Raw genomic sequence first — 21,613 nt, forward strand, 5'->3', positions numbered from 1 at the left:
CAGCTTATTGAATGTTTTTCTTTTACTAATAAGCATAAAGTTTCCTGACAGGTCTTACAGTTATTTTAATTTTTGCCACAAAAGGACTGATCAGAAAAAAAAGGTGCTAAGAATTATTTTCCAAGGATTTAAATATTGGGTAGAGATAAGAAAAACAATATATATGATTGTTTAGCACATCAACCCAATATGCCAAGATTGCAGGTTTGACCCTGGTCAGAGCATATACAAGAATCAACCAACGAATGCATTAAACAAGTGAAAAAACAAATCAATGTTTCTCTCCCCCCCCCCTCTCTCTCAAAAATCAATAAATAAAATAAAATTTAAAAAAAACAGCAAGTACTCTAAAACTCAAATTTCTGTCTCAGATTTTCTTCAATTTGAATCTTAAATTCTCAACACACTAGTTTCTTCATTTAGCCACTCAAAATAACTCAATACTGCATGATAGTTTCAAAACACAAAAGTACTTTTTAAATTGGAATTGAGATTTTAATTCCAATTAAAAAAGTAGGGTAAAAATATATTTTTACTTTGGGATTTTTTTCTATAGAGAAATTATAAAGTCCTGACTGGCATGGCTCAGAGGCTACAGCGTTGGTCTGCACACCAAAGGGCTTCAGGTTCGATTCTGGTCAAGGACACATACCTGGATTATATAGGTTTGATGCCGGTTGGGGGTGTGCAAAAGATAACCAATAGATGTGTCTCTTTCAACACTGATGTTTCTCTCTCCCGCTCACCCTCTCCTTTCCCATTCTTTCTAAAAATCAATGGAAAAATTATCCTCAGGCCTAGCCAGCGTGGCTCAGTGGTTGAGGATCAACCTATGAACCAGGAGGTCAGGGTTCAATTCCTGGTCAGGGCACATGCCCAGGTTGTGGGCTCCATCCCTAGGGGGTGTGCAGGGAGCAGCTGATCAATTATTCTCTCTCATTCCTCTCCTTTCCTCTTTGAAATAAATAAAAATATATTTAAAAATATAGATCCTCAGGTAAGGGTTAAAAAAAGAAATTATTGAGAGAAGTTTACTTCTGTATAAAATCTAATGTTCTTTAAATACATATCCTATATAATAAAAGGCTAATGTGCAAACAAACCAAATGGTGGAACAACTGGAACAACCAAAAAACTGGTCGCTATGACATGCGTTGATCACCAGGGGCGTGTGTGGAACATGGTGGGCATTGGCCACAGTGGGATGGTGGAGCAGGTGAGCAGAGGCACCAGACTAAGGTGGGGCGTTGGTCACTGTCATCAGGGCGAGCCATTGGTGGTTACTGAAAAGTCTTTGTTCCCACGCGCCGCAGTCCCGCCTAGCGCTCGCACCTGCTGCTGGCACTGGCCCCACTAGCACCCACTGCCAGCGCTGGCCCTGCTCGCACCCACAGCCGGCGCTGGAGCCACTGCTCGCACCCGCTGCCGGTGCCTGGCGCCGGTCCCAATCACTCGGTGCCATCTGTGGGTGCGAGTGACACTGCTGGCTCTGATCGCCCCTGAGGGATTCTCCACCTCCCCCTGCCGCCGCTCCCACCCACTGATGGTGCCAGCCCCGCTGGCAGCCACTGCTGGTGCTGGCCCCAATCCCTGCATGTCAGCACATGGGAGTGGCAGCAGCGAGAGTGGGGCTGCCAGCAGACAGGGGACCAGGGGCGCGGCAGGAGGGGCTGGACACGGGTGCGAAAGATGGGCCAAGACCCGCCCTTGTGCCTACCACAGCCTCGTGACCCACAGTTCCTTTCAAGGTGCATGAATTTGTGCACTGGGGCCCTAGTATAGTAAAACAAACTAAAAAAAGTTTACCTTCAGATGACTCGGTCTCTTTTGGACTTTGGTGCTTCTTTTGGAATTCATGTTACAACCCTTGAAGTCTTCTAATTGTGAGTGTTGGTCGGGAAAATCTTCACTTTCATCACTAGATGACAATTCTAACTATAATTCAATAAAATTATTGCATAAGAAAATATAATTGGGTTATTATATCTTAACTAAAGGTCCAGTGCACAAAAATTTGTGCACTTGGTGGTGGGGGGGGTGTCCCTCAGCCCGGCCTGTGCCCTCTCACAGTCTGGGAGCCCTCAGGGGATGACCACCTGCTGGCTTAGGCCCGCTCCCCGGGGGATTGGGCCTAAGCTGGCAATCAGACATCCCTCTGGCAGCCCGGCAGCCCTCGGGGGATGTCCACTTGCCAGCGGGGACCAGGCCTAAGCTGCAGTTGGACATCCTTAGTGCTGCTGAGGAGGCAGGAGAGGCTCCCACCACCACTGCTGTACTGGCAGCCATCAGCCTGGCTTGTGGCTGAGCAGAGCTCCCCCATGTGGGAGCGCACAGACCACCAGAGGGCAACTCTTGCATTGAGCGTCTGCCCCCTGGTGGTCAGTGTGTGTCATAGTGACCAGTCATTCCCAGTCTTTCTGCTGTTAGGGTCAGTTTGCATATTACCCTTTTACTATATGGGATAGAGGCCTGGTGCATGGGTGGGGGCCGGCTGGTTTGCCCTGAAGGGTGTCCTGGATCAGGGTGGGGGTCCCCACTGGGGTGCCTGGCCAGCCTGGGTGAGGGGCTGATGGCTGTTTGCAGCTGGTCACACCCCCTTCAGGGTGGGGGTCCCCACTGGGGTGCCTGGCCAGTCTGGGTGAGGGACTGAGGGCCGTTTTCAGGCTGACCAGCAACTGAAGCTCCCAGCCTCTCCTTTTTTTCTTTTTTTTAATTCTGGGATTTATTTACCTTCTATAATTGAAACTTTGTTGCCGTCAACTGGAGCTAAGAGCTGGGCTCCTGCTCGCTCCAGCTCTGTGGCCACGGCCTAGCTTCTATAATTGAAACTTTGTTGCTTTCAGAGCTCAGAGCTGGGCCGCGGCAGGCGGAGAACCTTGGCTTCCTCCATCACTGGAGCAAGCAAGCCTCCTGCTCACTTCAGCTGAGTGGCAGCCGGCCCCCATCTTGGTTGGATTAATTTGCATATCTTGCTGATTAGCCAATGGGAGGCATAGCGAAGGTATGGTCAATTACCATGTTTGTCTATTATTAGATAGGATTTCCTAATCTCAAAGGATGTTGCTTTTATTTTCTTTTTTAAAGTTGGCCTAACATTTTCTTGTTAGAAAAATAAAATACTCTCACAACCCAGAGCCCTGTTATAAATACATAATACTTAAGAATTGATAAGTACTGAAATACTAAATTAGGCAATATATGTAATACTATTATAACATTCATTCAATTACATCAAATGTATCTGATGAAAACTTGTTTCCTTTAGAAGATCCTGAGGACTTCACAAAATATAATCTATACTAATAAAAGAGAAACATGGTAATTAGCGTACGACTGCTACCCTTTTCATTGGCTAATCAGCGAGTATATGCAAATTAACTGTCAGCCAAGATGGCGGCCGGCAGCCAGGCAATGAAGCGAGCATGAGGCTTGCTTGCTGCGGACTCCAACGTTCCCCGCCTCACTTGCCGGCCTCTCAGCTGCAACTCTAAGCAACTATGTACTATGTTGCAAATAAGAAGGTAAACAAAACCCCAGAAACCAGCGGACTGAAACCCAGCCGGACCGAAACATTGTATCCATGTTTTCAGCAGTGAGGCCTCAGAGCTAAAGCTGGCCCAGAATAAAAAAAAAAGAAGAAGAAGAAAACAAGAAGCGGTTGGGAGCTTTAGTCACTCGCCACTCGGAAAACAGCCCTCAGCCCCTCAGCCAGACTGGCCAGGCATCCCAGTGGGGACCCCCACCCTGATCCAGGACACCCTTCAGGGCAAACCAGCCAGCCCCTACCCATGCACCAGGCCTCTATCCTATATAGTAAAAGGGTAATATGCCTCCCGGCACCGGGATCAGCGGAGGAGCGAGGCTCCCGGCACCGGGATCAGCGTGACAGGGGGCAGCGCCCAAACCCCCTGATCGCCCTGCGGTTCTGTGTGTGACAGGGGGTGGGGCCACAACCTCCCTATCCGCCCTGCTCTGTTCGTGACAGGGGAAGGCGCCCCAACCCCCTGATCAGCCCTGCTCTGTGCCTGATAGGAGGGGAGCTCCCCAATTCCCTGATTGCCCTGCGGCTCTGTGTTTGACAGGGTGCAGCACACCAACCCCCTGATCGGCCCTGCTCTGTGTGTGACAGGGTAGAGCCATAACCTCTCCATCGGCCCTGACCCGAGTGTGACAGTGGTGGCCTCCACAGGCCTTGCTCTGTGTGTGACAGGGTAGAGCGATAACCTCCCCATTGGCCCTGCCCTGAGTGTGACAGGGTGCAGCGTCCCAACCCCCTGATCCGCCCTGCTCTGTGTGTGACAGGGTAGAGCCATAACCTCCCCATTGGCCCTGCCCTGAGTGTGACAGGGTGCAGCGCCCCAACCCCCTGATCCGCCCTGCTCTGTGTGTGACGGGGCGGTGCCCCAACTCCCCTATCGGCCCTACTCTGTGCATGACAGGGGGGAGCTCCTCAACCCCCTGATGGGCCCTGCTCTGTGCGTGACAGGGGGCAGGGCCCCAACCCCCTGATTGGCCCTGCTCTGTGAGTGACAGGGGGTGGCGCCGCAACCTCCCCATCGACACTGCCTTGAGTGTGATGGGGGCGGTGCCCCAACCCCCCAGTCGGCCCTACCCTGAGCGTGACTGAGGGTGGCATCGCAACCTCCCAATCCACCCTGCTCTGTGCATGACAGGGGGCGGCGCCCCAACTCCCCAATCGGCCCTGCTCTGAGCCCGACCAGGGGCTGCACCTAGGGATTGGGCCTGCCCTCTGCCACCCAGGAACAGGCCTAAGCCAGCAGGTTATTATCTCCCGAGCGGTCCCAGACTGCAAGAGGGCACAGGCCGGGCTGAGGGACCCCCTTCCCCCCCGAGTGCACAAATTTTTGTGCACCGGGCCTCTAGTCTATATATATAAAAGCCTAAGTGACCATTATGATGAAATGACTGGAACGACCGGTCGCTATGACACGCACTGACCACCAGGGGGCAGATGCTCAACGCAAGAGCTGCCTCCAGCCTGCAAACCCCAATCGCTGATGGGGCCTGCCAGCCAACCTCCCGGCCCCTCCCCCTGGCCAGCAGGGCCCCCGGGCTGGGACGGGGAACCAGGGGTAGGTGGTGGCGGATGCGGCCCCTTTCCCAGGGGGCTGGCTCCCTCCTCAGGGCCGGCAGCCAACCTCCTGGGTCTCTCCCCCCAGATGCAGGCCCTGATCGCCCCGGTGCCCGCCCACTACAGTGGCGGTTGGTGATCGCCTGATCGAGGCCTGCTGGCCAACCTCCTGGGTCCCTCCCCGGATTGCCCATGTGGGGCTGAGCCCCGGGCTGGGACAAGGAACTGGGGGTGGGTGGCGGCGAGGGAAGGAGGAGGCGGGGAGGCAGGGAACCTGATCGGCTGTGATTGCTGGCCAGACCTAGGGACCCCACCCATGCACAAATTTCATGCACCGGGCCTCTAGTTAGGTCTATAAATACAGGTATCAAAATCAGTTCAAACATACAGGAGTCCTTTCAAACCAAAGAACTACTATAAGGAAAACAAATTTTGACTAGGGAGGCCTATCACTGTATCTTTTACAGAATAATATAAAACTAATCAAAAGACTCAAAAAAAGTTTATCAATAACATTTCAATTAAAAGGAATAATTTTAGTTTAAAATGGATTCATTACATTATCAATGTTTTAATTCATCTTTGATAAATCAATTAAAGTGACTTTTCTTTTTTTATATAAGTATAAAAGTGACTTTTCTTGTTTTATATAAGTATAAAAATTAATATGAATGGATTGTATTTTTAATTAATTTTGCATAAAGTATCCTAGATTTCATTAGCGAATTAAAACACACAAGATTTCCTAATCTCAAAATTTCGTTACCAGCTATAAACTGATGACAAATACTTCATATTCATAGTCACCAGTGCTTGCCAGACACTGACACTTCACTATCAAACAAAAAACCTCAAACTCAAACATGTTCCACACTGAACTCAATTCTTTCTTGTCTTCTCTAGGTTTATGACACATTTGCCAAAGAGCCCAAGCCAAACACCAGAGTCATACTGGACTCCTTCCTTTCCTCCTTTCAAACCATTCAGTAAGCAAATGGAAGAATAAGGTCTTCTAAAAACGGATCCAAATTTTTCTCCGTTTTCACTTCCTGGCACTCTTTGTAGAACAGTCCATTTAATAAAGAGATGCTGTTTCCAGCTGTGTCATTCTTCAAGCTCTGTTGACAATGCCTTCCCCTTTCCCTTCTCTTGCCTAAGGCCACATATGCTTAAGATTTAATAGTGTTTTAACTTCAAGAAGCTTGACAGAGTTCCCAAAGTCTAAGGGGTTCTCTTTTCTTATCATTCGACTTAAAAGATTATATTAAAATTACCCATTTCCTTATCTTTCTCTCCTAATAGATTGTAGGTGACTTAAGACAGTTCCAGGATATAATTATTATAGTATCTCCAGCATCTCGCATAGTAGATACACAGTAAGTATTTAATGAACATCTGCTGAATTGCTAACATGTATTGACAAAAGTAGAAATCATTTTTAAAACAAGTATAAAATTAAAATAGAAATTCTAATCACATAGTATTTATTATCCATTTTTCTGCTAACTACATTCCTGTAAGATCATACGTACTTATGTTCACCTATACACATATTATTTTTGTAATATTTATTCTAATTGAATTACTATGCATTATCTATACATCATCTGTTTATATACTTACTTTCTTTGGAGGAACCCTGCGCTTTTTTACAGCATGAAGTGGAGAATCATTTTCACTATATTTCTGATCCTAGATAAATAGATAAAGTAAAGGGTAAAAATAATAAAACGACGTAAGGAGAAAGAAAAAGCCTGTATATGGTCACATTATTGTAATTACTGAATTACTCACCTCTGGGGATTCTAAAACATTTCCTTTTGCTTTTTTACTCTTTCTTCGGAAAATCTCATCACCTTCACTTTCATTGCTTGTTAATTGTTCATCTATAAAATTTATTAAAAAATAATGAATCTGGTCAATAGATTTAAGTTTATCCAACCACAACTATCTATTTTATTGATGGGTAAATAAGAATTGTTTCCGTCACTCTCAAAAAAGATAGCTTTACAAAGTTTGGCAAAAAAAAAAAATCAGCATGAGAAGAGACCAAAAAATAAATAAAATAAATAAAACAGTACCAGTAAGAAAATTAAGAGATGATAACTCTTGCTAATAAACATATTTGACTCAGGTTCATTTTTTAAAAATATAACTGAAAAGAGTGTAAAACATAATTCTGTTAGTCGATGGTTTTAGAATTCATCTCTAAAATCTATGATAGTCTTCCTGCCTTTTTATCTTATTCTTTCTAGTTGAACAAGATAAAGCAAGAAAATGCAAGCTATAAAACAATATATATAAAGACCTTTTATGTATGTATGTATCATATATATGTACATATTCATATGTTTTTGTGCACAAGCATGAAATTAAACATTGGTAAGATATCAGCAAAATGTTGTAACTAAAACAACTTATCTGGGGGAATGAAAAGATTGCCAAAAAATAAAAAACAGCCCGAGCCAGTTTGGCTCAGTTGATAGAGCATTGGCCTGCGGACTGAAGGGTCCCAGGTCCGATTCCAGCCAAGGGCACATGCCCGGGTTGCGTGTTCGATCCCCAGAAGGGGTAGTGCAGGAGGCAGCCGATCAATGATTCTCTCTCATTATTGATGTTTCTATCTCTCTATCCCTCTCCCTTCCTCTCTGAAGTAAAAAAACAACAAAAAAAAACTCTTATGTATGAAATAGAAGCTTCAAATATTCAGGTACTTAAACCAAAGCTTTAGTATGTCTTTTCATAAAATTTTGAAGACACTTCTTTGTGTCTTTATGAAACCTACTGTAAGAGCCTTATTGTTGTTTTAAGATACATTCATAAATTATTTGATATATTTCCCCTTCAAGAGGAAAGTCAGAATTCCTCTCCCCTTAAGTGTAGGGCAGACTTAGTCACTTGCTTCTAACAAAAGAATATAATGAAAATGAAGGTGCCTTACTTCAGAATCTAGGTCATAAAAGTGATTGCAACCTCATCCTTGCTCTCTCTATATATCACTCACTCTGGAAGAATGCTACATTATCTATATATGTAACAGCCTAAGTGGCCGTCCGACCTTTCGACTGGTAGCTATGATGTGCAATGACTACAAGGGGTCAGATGCTCCAACCTACAGCTATGATGTACACTGACCACCAGGGGGCAGATGCTCAACACAGGAGCTGCCCAGTGACAGCAATTTTGCGAAGTACCCTCTCACACTCCGGGACCCCTCCGGGGATGTCAGACTGCTGGTTTTAGCCCAATCCCCGCAGGCCAGGCCGAGGGACCCCACCTGTTGGAAGGATCCCGTTCACTCTGCAGACGCCCTTTGAGCCCTAGGTGTGGCCAGCTGGGGAGGGACCGTGGGAGGTTGGCACCAGGGCATGTCTGGCCCATCTCGCCCAGTCCCGCCCCACTGGCCACTTTCTAATTAATTTCCTTTCAATGTGCATGAATCGGTGCACCAGGCCTCTAGTAAGAAAATAAGAAGAAACCCTATGACCCTGACCAGTGTGACTCAGTTGGTTGAGCGTCATCCTGTGCACCAAAAGGTTGATGGTTCAATTCCCAGTCAGGGCTCATACCCACGTTTTGGGTTTGATCCCTGGTGGGGGTGCATGTGGGAGGCAGCCATTCGATGTTTCTCTCTCACATTGATGTTTCTATCTCCCTCCCTCTCTCTCTAAAAACACAGTTTAAAAAAATCCTATGGAGCCCTAGCGATTTGACTCAGTGGATAGAGCATTGGCCTGCAGACTGAAAGGTACTGGGTTCAGTTCCGGTCAAGGGCACATGCCTGGGTTGCGGGCTCAATCCCCAGTAGGGGGCATGCAGGAGGCAGCCAATCAATGATTCTCTCTCATCATCGATGTTTCCTTCTCTCTCTCCCTCTCCTTTCCTCTCTGAAATCAATAAAAATATATTTTAAGAGAAAATCCTATGGAGAGGCCCATGTGGTAAGAAACTGAGGCCTCCCACCAAGAGCAATGTGATCCTCCAAGCTTATCCAAGCCTTCAGATAACTCCATCCCTGACCAACGTCTTGATTGCAACTCCATGAAATATCCTGAGCCAAAACCACTCACTAAGCCACTCGTGAATTTCTGGTCTACAGAAATATGTTTGTTGTTTTAAGCCATTAAATTGGGAGTTGGGTGGGATAATTTGTTATGCGCAATAGAGAAATAATACAGGTTGCAGTACCTGGAAACAGTGGATTGCCATACAAAATAACTAAACAATGTAAGGAACTTTAGAACTAGATTAGGGGCAGAAGCTTGAAAGAACTTTTGAGAAGAGTTTTGGTGAAAGCTTAAAGAGACTCAAAGGAATTGTTTATAGCAACAATTTCTAGGAAGATCAATGGCTACGTGTGAGAGGTTAAAGTAAGGAAAATCTTATTGGAAATTGGAGGAAAGAGAATCCTTTATGTAATGCCAGAAAGTTTAGCAACCTTTCAGTAACACAGAAAGTAGAAAACGTGCCTAATGAATGAGGTGATCTAGCTAAGGAAATTTCTAGATAAAATGTTTAAGGTGTCATCTGTGCTTCTTGCTGTTAAAGTAAATTACAAGAGGAGAGAGAGAAGCTAAAGAAAGGACTATTAAATGTGAAACAAACTTGCTGGCTTTTGAAAATTCCCAGCTTCTTGAGCTGGCAAACCATGTTACTAGTAAACAAGAAATCTTCCAGGCAAAGATATAATTTAGAGGATTGCCAGGAAAATACTGTTCAGATACAGCTGAGGATATAACTGTATACAGTAGATCCTCGGGTTACGTCGGAGATCCGTTCCTACGGTGCGTTTCGCTGTAAGTCAGAACCCACCTACATAAGCACTTACGTCACTCACATGGAGCACATACACAGCAGTAATGAAGTGAAACAGTAAAAAAATTTAAAAGAAAAATAACAATTCCTGACCTTTACTTGTGGTAAATAATAAAAAACATAAAGTACATATGTACATACATCGAAATGATGAAACTTTTTTTTTTAAATAAATAAATGGGAGATGGCGGTGTAACCACAAAACGAAGTACATCGAGTCCGACATAACCCGAGGACTGTCTGTATGCTTTAAGACCTAAGATCAAAAGTAGTGCCTCAGAGTACCACTCAGATAAAAAGCTCTCTAAACTCTTTGGAATGTTTATCACAGATACTCTCAGATAGATCTTCTAAGATTAAAGAACTACAGGTAGTCCTAAGGTTACATTGGACTCGACTTACATCAGTTCCTGGTTACGTCACCATCTCCCATTTATTTATAAAAAAAAAAAAGTGCTGTCATTTCGACGTACGTACATATGTGCTTCATGTTTTTTATTATTTATTTACCACAAGCAAAGATCAGGAATTGTTATCTTTCTTTTAAATTTTTTTTTACTGTTTCACTTCCTTACTGCTGTGTATGTGCTCCATGTGAGTGATGTAGGTGCTTATGTAGGTGGGTTCCAACTTATGGCGAAACGCATTACGTTGCGCCATAGGAACAGAAACCCAAGGTAGAACACCTAGCTCCAAAAGATTTGTGGGCAAGCTAGTGTCTAATGCAGTGGTTCTCAACCTTCCTAATGCCGCGACCCTTTAATACAGTTCCTCATGTTGTGGTGACCCCAACCATAAAATTATTTTCGTTGCTACTTCATAACTGTAATTTTGCTACTGTTATGAATCGTAATGTAAATATCTGATATGCAGGATGTATTTTCATTGTTCGCGACCCACAGGTTGAGAACCGCTGGTCTAATGGCATGAATCCCAATAAGATTCACAAGAAATCCAAACATTTGTGAGAATTATATGGGAAGAAACACAGCCAGCTACAACTAAAAGGGGCAGAGACAGAACAAAATAGAAAGAGGGCTTTGGATTCCCAAATTTTTACTGAAAGAAAGTATGCAGAGAAAACTCCACAGGTGCTGTCTGTGAAAAAGGATGCTCCAAGCATCCAGAGAACAAAGAACCATGGAGAATTATTACCAGGCTTTGAATCTTAATCAAAGAACTTCCAATCCCACTTCTGCTGGATTTTAGAGTTGCTATGGAATAGAGATCCCTGTGTGCCTCTATCTCCCCTCCCCACGTTGAACAACCCATCTTGAAAGCAGAGTATCCATGCCCAGTCAAGACTTCAGATAGCTGCAACCACAGGTGAAATCTGGATTATAACCCCATGGGAAATCCTACGCTAAACCACCCAATTAAGAAACTCGTGAATTCCTAAACTATAGAAACTGTGAGATGAATGTTTATTTTAATCCACTAAATTTCGGGGCGTAATCTGTTACATAGTAATAAAAAACTAACACAGCTGGTGTGGTTCAGTGGTTGAACGTTGATCCAGGAACCAAAAGGTCACTGGTTCGATTCCTGGTCAGTGCACATGCCCGGGTTGAGGGCTCAATCTCCAGTGGGGTCTGTTCAGGAAGCAGCTGATCTTGATTGATGATGTTTCTCTCTCATCAATGTTTCTATCTCTCTATCCCTCTCCCTTCTTCTCTCTCTAAAAATCAATAAAAACATTAAAAAAATTTTTAAATATATTTTATTGATTTTTTACAGAGAGGAAGGGAGAGGGATAGAGAGTTAGAAACATCAATGGGAGAGAAACATCGATCAGCTGCCTCCTGCACACCTCCCACTGGGGATGTGCCCGCAACCAAGGTACATGCCCTTGACCGGAATCGAACCTGGGACCTTTCAGTCTGCAGGCCGGCGCTCTATCCACTGAGCCAAACCGGTCAGGGCTAAAAAATATTTTTTTAAAAAAGAAAGAAAACTAACATAAATTTACATAGTAAATTTCTCTTCATACTCTATGACAATAAAACATCTACCCAGACAGATAAACTTGAATAAATCCTTTTTACAAATGAGCACTCTATAATCCAACTTTTTCTTTTTTCATTATCTTCTAAGGCAGCTAGAATTAAATGCAGGACTCAGTTATAATAACCAAGTAATTCCAGAAGGCTTTCCTTTTAACTACAGCATCTATCACTGTATTATCTTGTTTTTCTGTATCTGTGTAGAATTAGCTCACAGAAATACAGATTCCCCAAGAGCTTCTGTGCTCTTATCTCAATCCTCCAATTAGTATTACTTCTCAACTATTTTGCTATATAAACCCTTTTCTTTACACTATCCCCTCAAAATCTTACACTTGCCTTCTTGTACTTTCCCCCACTATTTTATAACATCTAAATTCTCTTTTTTTTTTAATATTTTTTTTATTGATTTTTTACAGAGAGGAAGGGAGAGGGATAGAGAGTTAGAAACATCGATGAGAGAGAAACATCGACCAGCTGCCTCCCGCACAACCCCCCACTGGGGATGTGCCCGCAACCAAGGTACATGCCCTTGACCGGAATCGAACCTGGGACCTTTCAGTCCGCAGGCCGACGCTCTATCCACTGAGCCAAACCGGTTTGGCCATCTAAATTCTCTTTTTATTACTTTCAACATATCCATATTCCCAAGGAGCCAAAATGAAAATTTACATGTAAAAATCTAATCTAATCCACTTTAACATTTTGACATTTTCTGTATCTCCTAAACATCCACTATCTTAATATTCCTTTAGTAGTTCTTTACACATCTTACTGGTATCTTTTCAAAAGTGTATGTCACACAATTGTTTGTTTTACAGTCAAAGGCTAGGGCCAAATCTTACACTTCTATATTTCACAGTGTAATACTTCTCCAATGGCATGCATGCCATAAATATATATGTAGATAAAATAATCAGTAAGCATCAACTTTAAAAATATAGAATACATCAATTATCTAATCCAACACACCATAAACTGAGCAATTACATTTTGAAAAATTACAGATGTTTATCTAGAGTAATTATTCTAGAAAGATGAAATCTTACCTCCAGCAGAATGACAGGATTGATGTAGATTGATTTGTTCCCCGTTTTTAGCCTTTTCTATAAAAAGTCCTGAATCATCAAAAGTTGAGTTCAATGTTTCTTTGAAACTTTGTGAATTTACTTTATTAGAATCTAGTGTCCTAGGCATTTCCTTTCTCCTTTTAGAGTTCAATGTGCTTGATTTAGAAAGGGGTGTACTCATAACTTTTTCCCCAACTGGCAAAGAAAACTGAGAATAACCAGGCAACATAAATTGCTTATTGTTTGCTATACTCAATGAAAAACGTGAAGAAGTTGGACTCTGCTTATCTTCACTTGATGAGATAGTAATGGTTCTACTCCTAGAACTATCAACATGATCTCTTGTTATTACTGCTTGATTTGAAACATAACTTGCATCACTTATCTCCTTGATATCTAAACATCTTCCAGGTAGATCATCTAAAGTTTTATTCTTATTTGTATTTGATGCATGCTCTAATATTTCATCATCAGAATCTGGAATACAAAATCCTAAATCAAAGGTAACAGAAAATAAATCCTTAGAGCAGTCAAGAACATATTCATCACTCTTCAGTTTTTCCTCATGTACACCTGTCAAATCTTCATGAGATTTAGTATTAGTATCATAGATAATTTGATCTTGGGGTTCAGAATTATTTTCTAACAAAAGTTCATCAGAAATTAAGAACTGAGAAACCAGTGCCATTTTGTTTATACAAGTTTTGTCTGACACATGTAAAGATTTGCATTCATTATTTGAAGGAGAAAGGCTCATATCATTAAATTCTGTATTATCTTCTTCAAATAGTGGTAAACTCTCATCCTGATCTGTGAACAATACTTGAAGCCCACTGTTATCAACACCACAATTGTTTTCTTCATCTAAGTATTGTGGAAGGCCTGTGTTTATTTGAGTATGATTGTTGGTTACTAAAGTTTCATTTTCAACATCTTTACGTACTTTATCATCATAGTCACAGAAGCTGGGCTCATCAACAATCTTATTAGTTGTACTATAAAGGCAACTTTTTTCAGAAGGATTAATAAATTTAAGTGAATTCAATTCTAAATTCTGTTGAGAACTGACAGTTGCATGTGATATCAAACAGGTAGATTTATTGTTTTGTAAATACTCTGTGCAGGGTGGGTAAAGCAAATTTTCAAGTGCAGAACCCTTAGTAATTTCATGTTCCAAAACTGAGAGTCCACTGAGAGGTGGAGGAGAATGAGATAAAAATCTCTCTACATTAACTAGTACCTCTTTTGTAAGTGAATAACAATTATAAAATTGGTCATCTGTTCCAGCTATAACAAGCTCTTCCTCAAATGGAAGAAATAAGCTATATAAAACAGATTTCTCATCACTGAAACTGTTATAACCAGAATCTAAAAAACTTCCAGTAAATGAATTAGTAGATTTATTTGTAATCTGACATTCTGTTAATAATCTACATGGCTGATTAACAACATTTTCATCAACAGCACATGTGGCAGCAACTTCATCTATATCTAATGCTCTTTTATCATTTAGGTCTACCTGAAAAATATTTTCAACAGTAGAATTGTCATCAGTATCTAAAGAATCCATAACATCATCATTATATTCTTTTTTAGGCTGATCTTTTTTCCGTTTTTTAGAAGCTTTTTTCTTAAGAGAGACAATTTTAGTAGGTTTGATATGAGTCTGTTTAAAAATTTCAGCACATTCTTCATCAGATACTGTCATTGAGAATAAACTGTCTTCATTTATATTCCTTATAAATGAATATTTCTTGTTACTAGTAAAGATGCCATTGGCAAGAAGATTAGATTTGTTCCTGGAAGCACTAAATGTTGAGCTAACATCTTCCATTTGCAAATAAGATTTAATTTCCAATTCATAGCTGCATTCTCCCTATAAAGAAATGAAAAGGTCACAAGAAAACAAGAAAAGCCAATTCTAAGAGATGAGTTTTACTCTATGTTAAAATATTTCCCAAACAATATTATTCAAATGATTTTCTTATACCTTAAAAAATTATTCTGATAAATAAAATTATAAATGAAACGACTGTGAAATTAACATAAATTTCTTTAATCCATTAATACTTTTGTTTCCCCAGTACTTAATACATGGAAGACCCATGATAACTATTTGTAGAAAGAACAAATTTAGTGAATGCATAAAATAAGATTATAAACACTAAGTTTTTTCACTTCTAACATTTAATTGAACAATTATTCTAATTTCTTAAAAATACATACTTAAGAAATTAATATATATAAATGTAAAGCACATATCTATATGTTAAATTACTCTCCTTTTGAAAATAAACTAAGAACTGCTTTTAGAACATCTGAAATGATACTTGTATGTGTACTATAGGCTAGAATAGACTATTTTATTTCCAGTTTTATTTTTTAAATTTATCTTTATTGTTGAAAGTACTACAGATGTCCCCCTTTTTTCCCCATTCACCCTCTCCACCCCGCTCCCATGCCCCTCCCCAGGCCTTCACCACACTATTGACTGTCTCCATGGGCTATGCTTATACGCATATAAGATTTTTGGTTAATCTCTCCCCACGCAACCCCCATCCCTGCCTTCTCTCTGAGAATCATCAGTCTGTTCCATGCTTCTATGTCTCTGGATCTATTTTGCTCATCGGTTTATTTTGTTCATCAGTTTATTTTGTTCATTAGATTCCACATATGAGTATTTTTAAGAAATTTCCCAACCAAGAACTCTTATAGTGAATTTCTAAGTCACTATAATTTCTTACATATCTCTAAGTTTAAAATGACAGTCCCCACCACTCCTGGCTCATCCTTCCCTCTTCCCCATGAAGGCTACTTTAATCATGATTCCTCTACTACTCAGGGACTTAGGCAATTAACTCTTCACTTTTTGAATAAATACAATAAATATTAATGTGAGGATGTCTGTTTCCCTGGTAGTGTATATGCTCCCCACTGACATAATATCTTTTTAAATGTTTTTATTAATTTTAGAGAGCAAGGGGGAGAAGAGAGACAGAAAGAAAAAGAGAGATATCAATCAGCTGTCTCCTGCATGCCCCCTACTGGGGATTAAGCACAAAACCTGGGCATATGCCCTGACTGGGAATCCAACCCATGACCCTTTGGTACAGGGGATGACACTCAACCCACTGAGAAACACTGGCCAGGGCTGACAGAATATTTTATCTGGCTTCTTCCCTGATGTAACCGCAAGGCCAAGAACAGAACATGGTATATAGAGGACACTAAATAAATATGTGTTAATTTGATGACACAGGTTTTGCTGGTATTCACAACTAATTTATATATTTACATATACTATTCATGAATGATAACTAATAATAAAAAGAGCAGCTACAAGCTACTGAGTACTTACTATGTGCCATTACAGTTCTAAATGGTTTATGCATATCAAGTCTTTTAATCCTACACCAACCATGTAAAGAAGGTATTAATATTATCCCCATTTTATAGATGAAACTGAGGCATAAAGAGGTTAAGTGTCTTACAAATGCACAATTAGTAAGAGGTAGTGTTTGGATTCTAACCCAGGCATTTTGGATTTCACTCTTGAATAGGTTCATCATTCTGACCCTCTCAAAGAATAATAATCAAGAAACTACTCAAGGAATCAACAATTCTCTAAACTACCACCAGGATATAAGAGGTATACCAAATAACCTATGTCACAGACAACATTTCAATATATCTCATCTAACAAAAATCCTAAATTACAAAGTTTATATAAATCATTACATATATTAAAATTTACTCTGGTCATTAGAGGCCTACCAAATGCAATGAGTTTGCCTGGTCAAAGACACAATGTGAGTGCCATGGATAAAATCCAAAATGAATGATTCCCAGGCTTGTATTTAGGTTTTTCAGACTATTTGTTTCTCAATGGGAAAATGCTTATGAATAAATACAAGGGTTTATACAACTTTACTTCCACTGCCAAAGGAACTGCTCTAATTTTCACTGACTTTTAAAACCACACTTGAGACAACATGGTCTAATAAAGCTGAATTAGATCCAAAAGTAAAAAACTAGATCCCTTTTCCCAACCCAGGGTCATATAAACAACTAGAGGCCTAATGCACGAAATTCATGCAAGGGGCTTGGCAGCAGCCACCGCCGCCGCTGCCACCGCCACAGCTTCATCCAGAAGGACATCCGGTCTAATTAGCAAATTATGCTTTTATTATTATAGATATTACATTCTGCTTGTTTCTTGGTTCTTCAATGTAAGACCAAAATAAAGGATAGCTCCCTCTTCCTGACAAGGAATTTCAACTAATTTTAATTAAGTTGAAATTAATATATTACAATGTTGGTTAAAGTTAATTTACTTGAGAAGAACAGCATTACAGATTACATTTAATTGAAAACAGCAACTGCTGCCCTAGCCAGTTTGGCTCAGTGGATAAAGCGTCAGTCTGCGAACTGAAGAGTCCAGGGTTTGATTCCGGTCAAGGGCACATGCCTGGGTTGTGGGCTCAGTCCCCAGTAGGGGGCATGCAGGAGGCAGCTAACCAATGATTCTCTCTCATCATTGATGTTTCAATCTCTCCCTTTCCCTTCCTCTCTGAAATCAATAAAGATATTTAAAAAAAACAACAACCCACAGCAACTGCTAAAGAGTTTTTTGATAATTAAATTTCATTAATGTCTTAAAACATTATTGCAATGGCAGAAAAATCAAAGTGATGCAAATGGGAAGATTAGGATTAATTTACTCATATGTGCATACCTTGGATAAGATGTGGCCATCCACGTACCAATTCTAAATGACCATTACAGGCAATAAAGCTGGAAGCCTAAAGCAAAGAGTGGCTGAAAGGATCCTGTTCCTATTAAAAATCTTCTGTGCTAGCATTTGTTATTGATAGGGGTGGGGGTGAGGGGGAATGGTGGGGCACTAGTAATGCTCATAGATATTATTAATCACGTCCTGTCTTGGTCAAAGAAAGTGGACCCTGACCTGGTTGCTGTGTTTGGAAACTGACCCCCCTCTGGGAGTTTGTCCCAGGAATGCTGTCCATTCTCCAATTCCAAGAATGGGATAAGCTGTTTGCCATGGTTAAAAGGCTAACTACCTTGTCATTGGACTTCAAGATTCTGGGAGTGGACACACTGACCACATACTCTGCAGCCCTCATCCTGCTACACCCTCCCTGCTGCACATAGCTTTTCTTCCCTATCCCTATGTAATGAGCCAACTGGTGGGAGATGTTAGAACAGTTTTTTAAGGTGCCATACCTGCTACTCTCTGCTACTGACAACTAGAATAAATAAATGCTCATAAAAGATTCAACCTTGTTATCTGTTTACTGGCTTAGTGGCAACGGGCAGTAATGGACCCTTTGTGTCCAGTATCATTACCGGACTAAAGGGGTTTGTTTGCCTGTGAGCACCAAAGCCCAATAAGACACTAACAGGGATTTGCAGCAAAGACATAAGGGTTTATTTTTTAGGAAGGGGCCCCCGCCCTGAGATAGGTGAGCTCCACAATGTTTCCAGGCAATGGGTTATGTAGGGGAAACATCATTAATCATGATGATGAAGGGAGCTAGCCCTGGTCTCTAGGGTAGGAGTCATTGATCACTGCACCTGGTCCTGATGTCAGCCATGGTATCACTTCAGCTGGTTTTGCTGCTTTTCTGGGCCTGGAGCTGAAATATAACTGAGGCCTAGATGTTATCTCTACTTTGACTAAAATTCTGTCTCTGTAGTCATTAGTCCCGAAGCTTTATTCCTAAGAGTATTTGATGCCAAGTCCTGAGGCCTCAATAATTAAGGGAGTAGACATGCAAGGAAGAAGGAGGCAGGTGAGTCAGCGTGCTGGGTGGGGCTAGTTTGAATCAAAAGTAAAAAAAAGGAGAACATTTCATATTAAAGGACTGAAGTTTCTGCGGGTTATGCAAGAAATTGTCCAGGTCAAGATGAATATGTGAATGGCTGGGGAATGCTGCAGAGCTTTTTAAAATGGTGGCAAGTGAGCTTCAACTACAAATGATCTGAACAAAGAAAAATATTTATAAAACATAGAAGCATGGAAAAGACCATCAAACCTCAGAGAGGAGGCAGGGGAGGGTGGATGGGAAGAGATCAACCAAAGAACTTGTATGCATATATGCATAACCCATGGACACAGACAATAGGGTGGTGATGACCTGGGGTGGGGAGGTAGGCTAGAAGAGGTCAATGGGGAGGAAAGGGGGCATATGTAATACTTTCAACAATAAAAGACTTTTTTTTTAAAGTTTACTCTGGTCTATCAATATTTACAGATATTCCTCTAATTAATTCTACTTCTTCTGACAGAAAACTGGTTCATTATTGAGATCACAAAGAGCTATATAGAAAAAAAAATAGTCCACCTATCATTTATAATAAATACTAATTTCTAATTTTTTAAAATTAATTTGAGAGAGGGAGAGGGAAAGAAAGAGAAAGAGAGAGGGAGGAAGGGGGAGTGGGGGAGGGAGGGAGGGAGAGAGAGAGAGCGAGAGAGAGAGAGAGAGAGAGAGAGAGAGGAGAGAGACATCAATCATTTTGCCTGCTGAGCAGGGTCCAAACCCGCAAGCTGGGCATATGCCCTAACCAGGAATCGAACCACCGACCTTCCAGTGCATGGGATGATGCTCAACCAACTGAGCCACACTGGCCAAGGCAATACTTGTTTCTTATAATAATGACTTCAAATTAAGGAGAATAAAGATTAAGTATTCTAGTTTCACATCATACCAGCAAGAGAAAATTACAATAAAAACCTACCTCACCAGATGGCGTGGCTCAGTGGTTGAGCATCAACATATGTTCCAGGAGGTCAGGGCACATGCCCAGGTGGGCCCCCAGTAGGCAACCAATCAATGATCTCTATCATTATTAATGTTTCCATCTCTCTCTTTCTCTCTCCCTCTCCCTTCCTCTCTGAAATCATTTTATATTTTTTTTAATTATGAAAAAACCTACCTCTTCATGTCTCATTCCTTCTATCATTTGCATAATGCTTATAAAATGATGGCATCGATCTGAATGGTCAACTTGATATGTAGGAAAAGGATGATCTTGCCATAGTCTCCATTCAGATAGAGAGAGTTGACGAATTCCAATGGTTGGTTCTTGAGTCTTGATTAATGATTTTTAAAATAGTAAAAGGGATAAAAACATTCAGATTTCACAAACTGATTTTTAAAAAAACATTTAATACACAAATAATCAGCCTAACATAAATAATATGAACTCATTTTGATACTTTCAACTAAAATCTCAGAAGAAAAAAAGAAAATAATTTTATAAAGTACAAAGCTGCCCTTTAAATACATTTTTAAAATAAATATTACAAGAGTTACTAGTTGACCATATTCCTGTTTATGTAGTTCCATGTTGAGTAATATTTAAGAAAAATGTGTGGTTTCAAAACTGCTATTTATATCCAATAATCTAATAAGGAGGCATTCATAATCTCTCAGTGATACTAATCCTAATTCTTCATGCCTGCTACCATTCCTCACTTTTCCAGTTAGTGAATAAAAAAATACAAATCCTCGTGCTCGCTTCGGCAGCACATACACTAAAACTGGAACGATGCAGAGGAGATTAGCATGGCCCCTGCGCAAGGATGAAATGCAAATTCATGAAGCATTTCATACTTTTGAACAATTAAGAATTTTTAAAGAAAAATAGCCATATTTTTCAAGCACTATATATCTTCTAAAAGGAATCTTTCCTGAGGTTGTTTTTCCAGCTTTTTGGGTACAAAAGTAACCTTTGACAAATTCCCTTGGCTTTCATTAAGTTTACTAATAATTTGTTCTTAAAACAAAATAAATCATAACATCCAAATAAAAGTTTCAAAACTGAAAATAAATACCAGTTTGTACACAGATGCTCATGATAGTATAATTTTATGTTAGTAACAGATTGAAAAGAATTCTAGCCCAGGCTGGGTAGCTCAATTGATTAGAGCATCATCCTAATACCCTAATGTTGCAGGTTTGATCCCCCGTCAGGGCACATACAAGAATCAACCAATAAATGCATAAATAAGTGGAATGAGTTGATGTTTCTTTCTCTCTCTCTCTCTCTCTCTCTCTCATACAAGAATCAACCAATAAATGCATAAATAAGTGGAATGAGTTGATGTTTCTTTCTCTCTCTCTCTCTCTCTCTCTCTAAAATACATTTTTTTAAAAAGAATTCTAAAACACAATAAACAGTCAAAATATGGTATACTGCAGGGTAACATAACAATCATGTAAATTTTGCCTATACAGAAATGTTCATATGGCATAAAGTAATAAAGAAAAGGCAGAATAGCCCATCCAGTGTAGCTCAATGATTGAGTGTCAACCTATGAACCAGGAGGTCACAGTTTGATTCCTGGTCGGTGTACATGCCTGGGTTGCGGGCTCAGTCCCTAGTATGCAGGAGGCAGCCAATCAACAATTCTCTCTTATCATTGATGTTTCTCTGTCTCCATCTCCCTTCCTCCCTGAAATCAATAAAAATATATTTTTTTAAAAAAGAAAAGGCAGAACTTATATATTTTGGTCATGTAAATATATATACACAATAAAGAATATAAGAAAATTAGAAGTTTTACAAACTTAGAGTTTAATAATCTCTTAAAAACTATTTATATT

At 40.7% G+C, this 21,613-nt stretch overlaps 1 protein-coding gene and 1 non-coding gene across 2 annotated transcripts in view; one reads left to right on the forward strand and one right to left on the reverse strand.

The window, feature by feature from the left end:
* FANCM (FA complementation group M) overlaps positions 1-21,613 on the reverse strand; it is a 76,116-nt gene that overhangs the window by 12,931 nt on the left and 41,572 nt on the right. The window contains exons 13-17 of the mRNA XM_070431588.1: positions 19,941-20,096; positions 12,960-14,856; positions 6,887-6,978; positions 6,716-6,784; positions 1,807-1,935 (exon numbers count right to left, since the gene is read on the reverse strand). Coding sequence (XP_070287689.1) covers positions 1,807-1,935; positions 6,716-6,784; positions 6,887-6,978; positions 12,960-14,856; positions 19,941-20,096 — 2,343 coding nt within the window. The remainder of the gene's footprint in view (positions 1-1,806; positions 1,936-6,715; positions 6,785-6,886; positions 6,979-12,959; positions 14,857-19,940; positions 20,097-21,613) is intronic.
* On the forward strand, positions 20,518-20,624 carry LOC138999949 (U6 spliceosomal RNA). Its single transcript, XR_011469483.1, has one exon. It is a non-coding gene; the product is annotated as a U6 spliceosomal RNA (small nuclear RNA).

The sequence above is a fragment of the Myotis yumanensis genome, unplaced genomic scaffold (assembly GCF_028538775.1).
Source record: "Myotis yumanensis isolate MYYU_CA2020_CCGP unplaced genomic scaffold, mMyoYum1.0.hap1 SCAF_1, whole genome shotgun sequence".
Taxonomy (NCBI): domain Eukaryota; kingdom Metazoa; phylum Chordata; class Mammalia; order Chiroptera; family Vespertilionidae; genus Myotis; species Myotis yumanensis.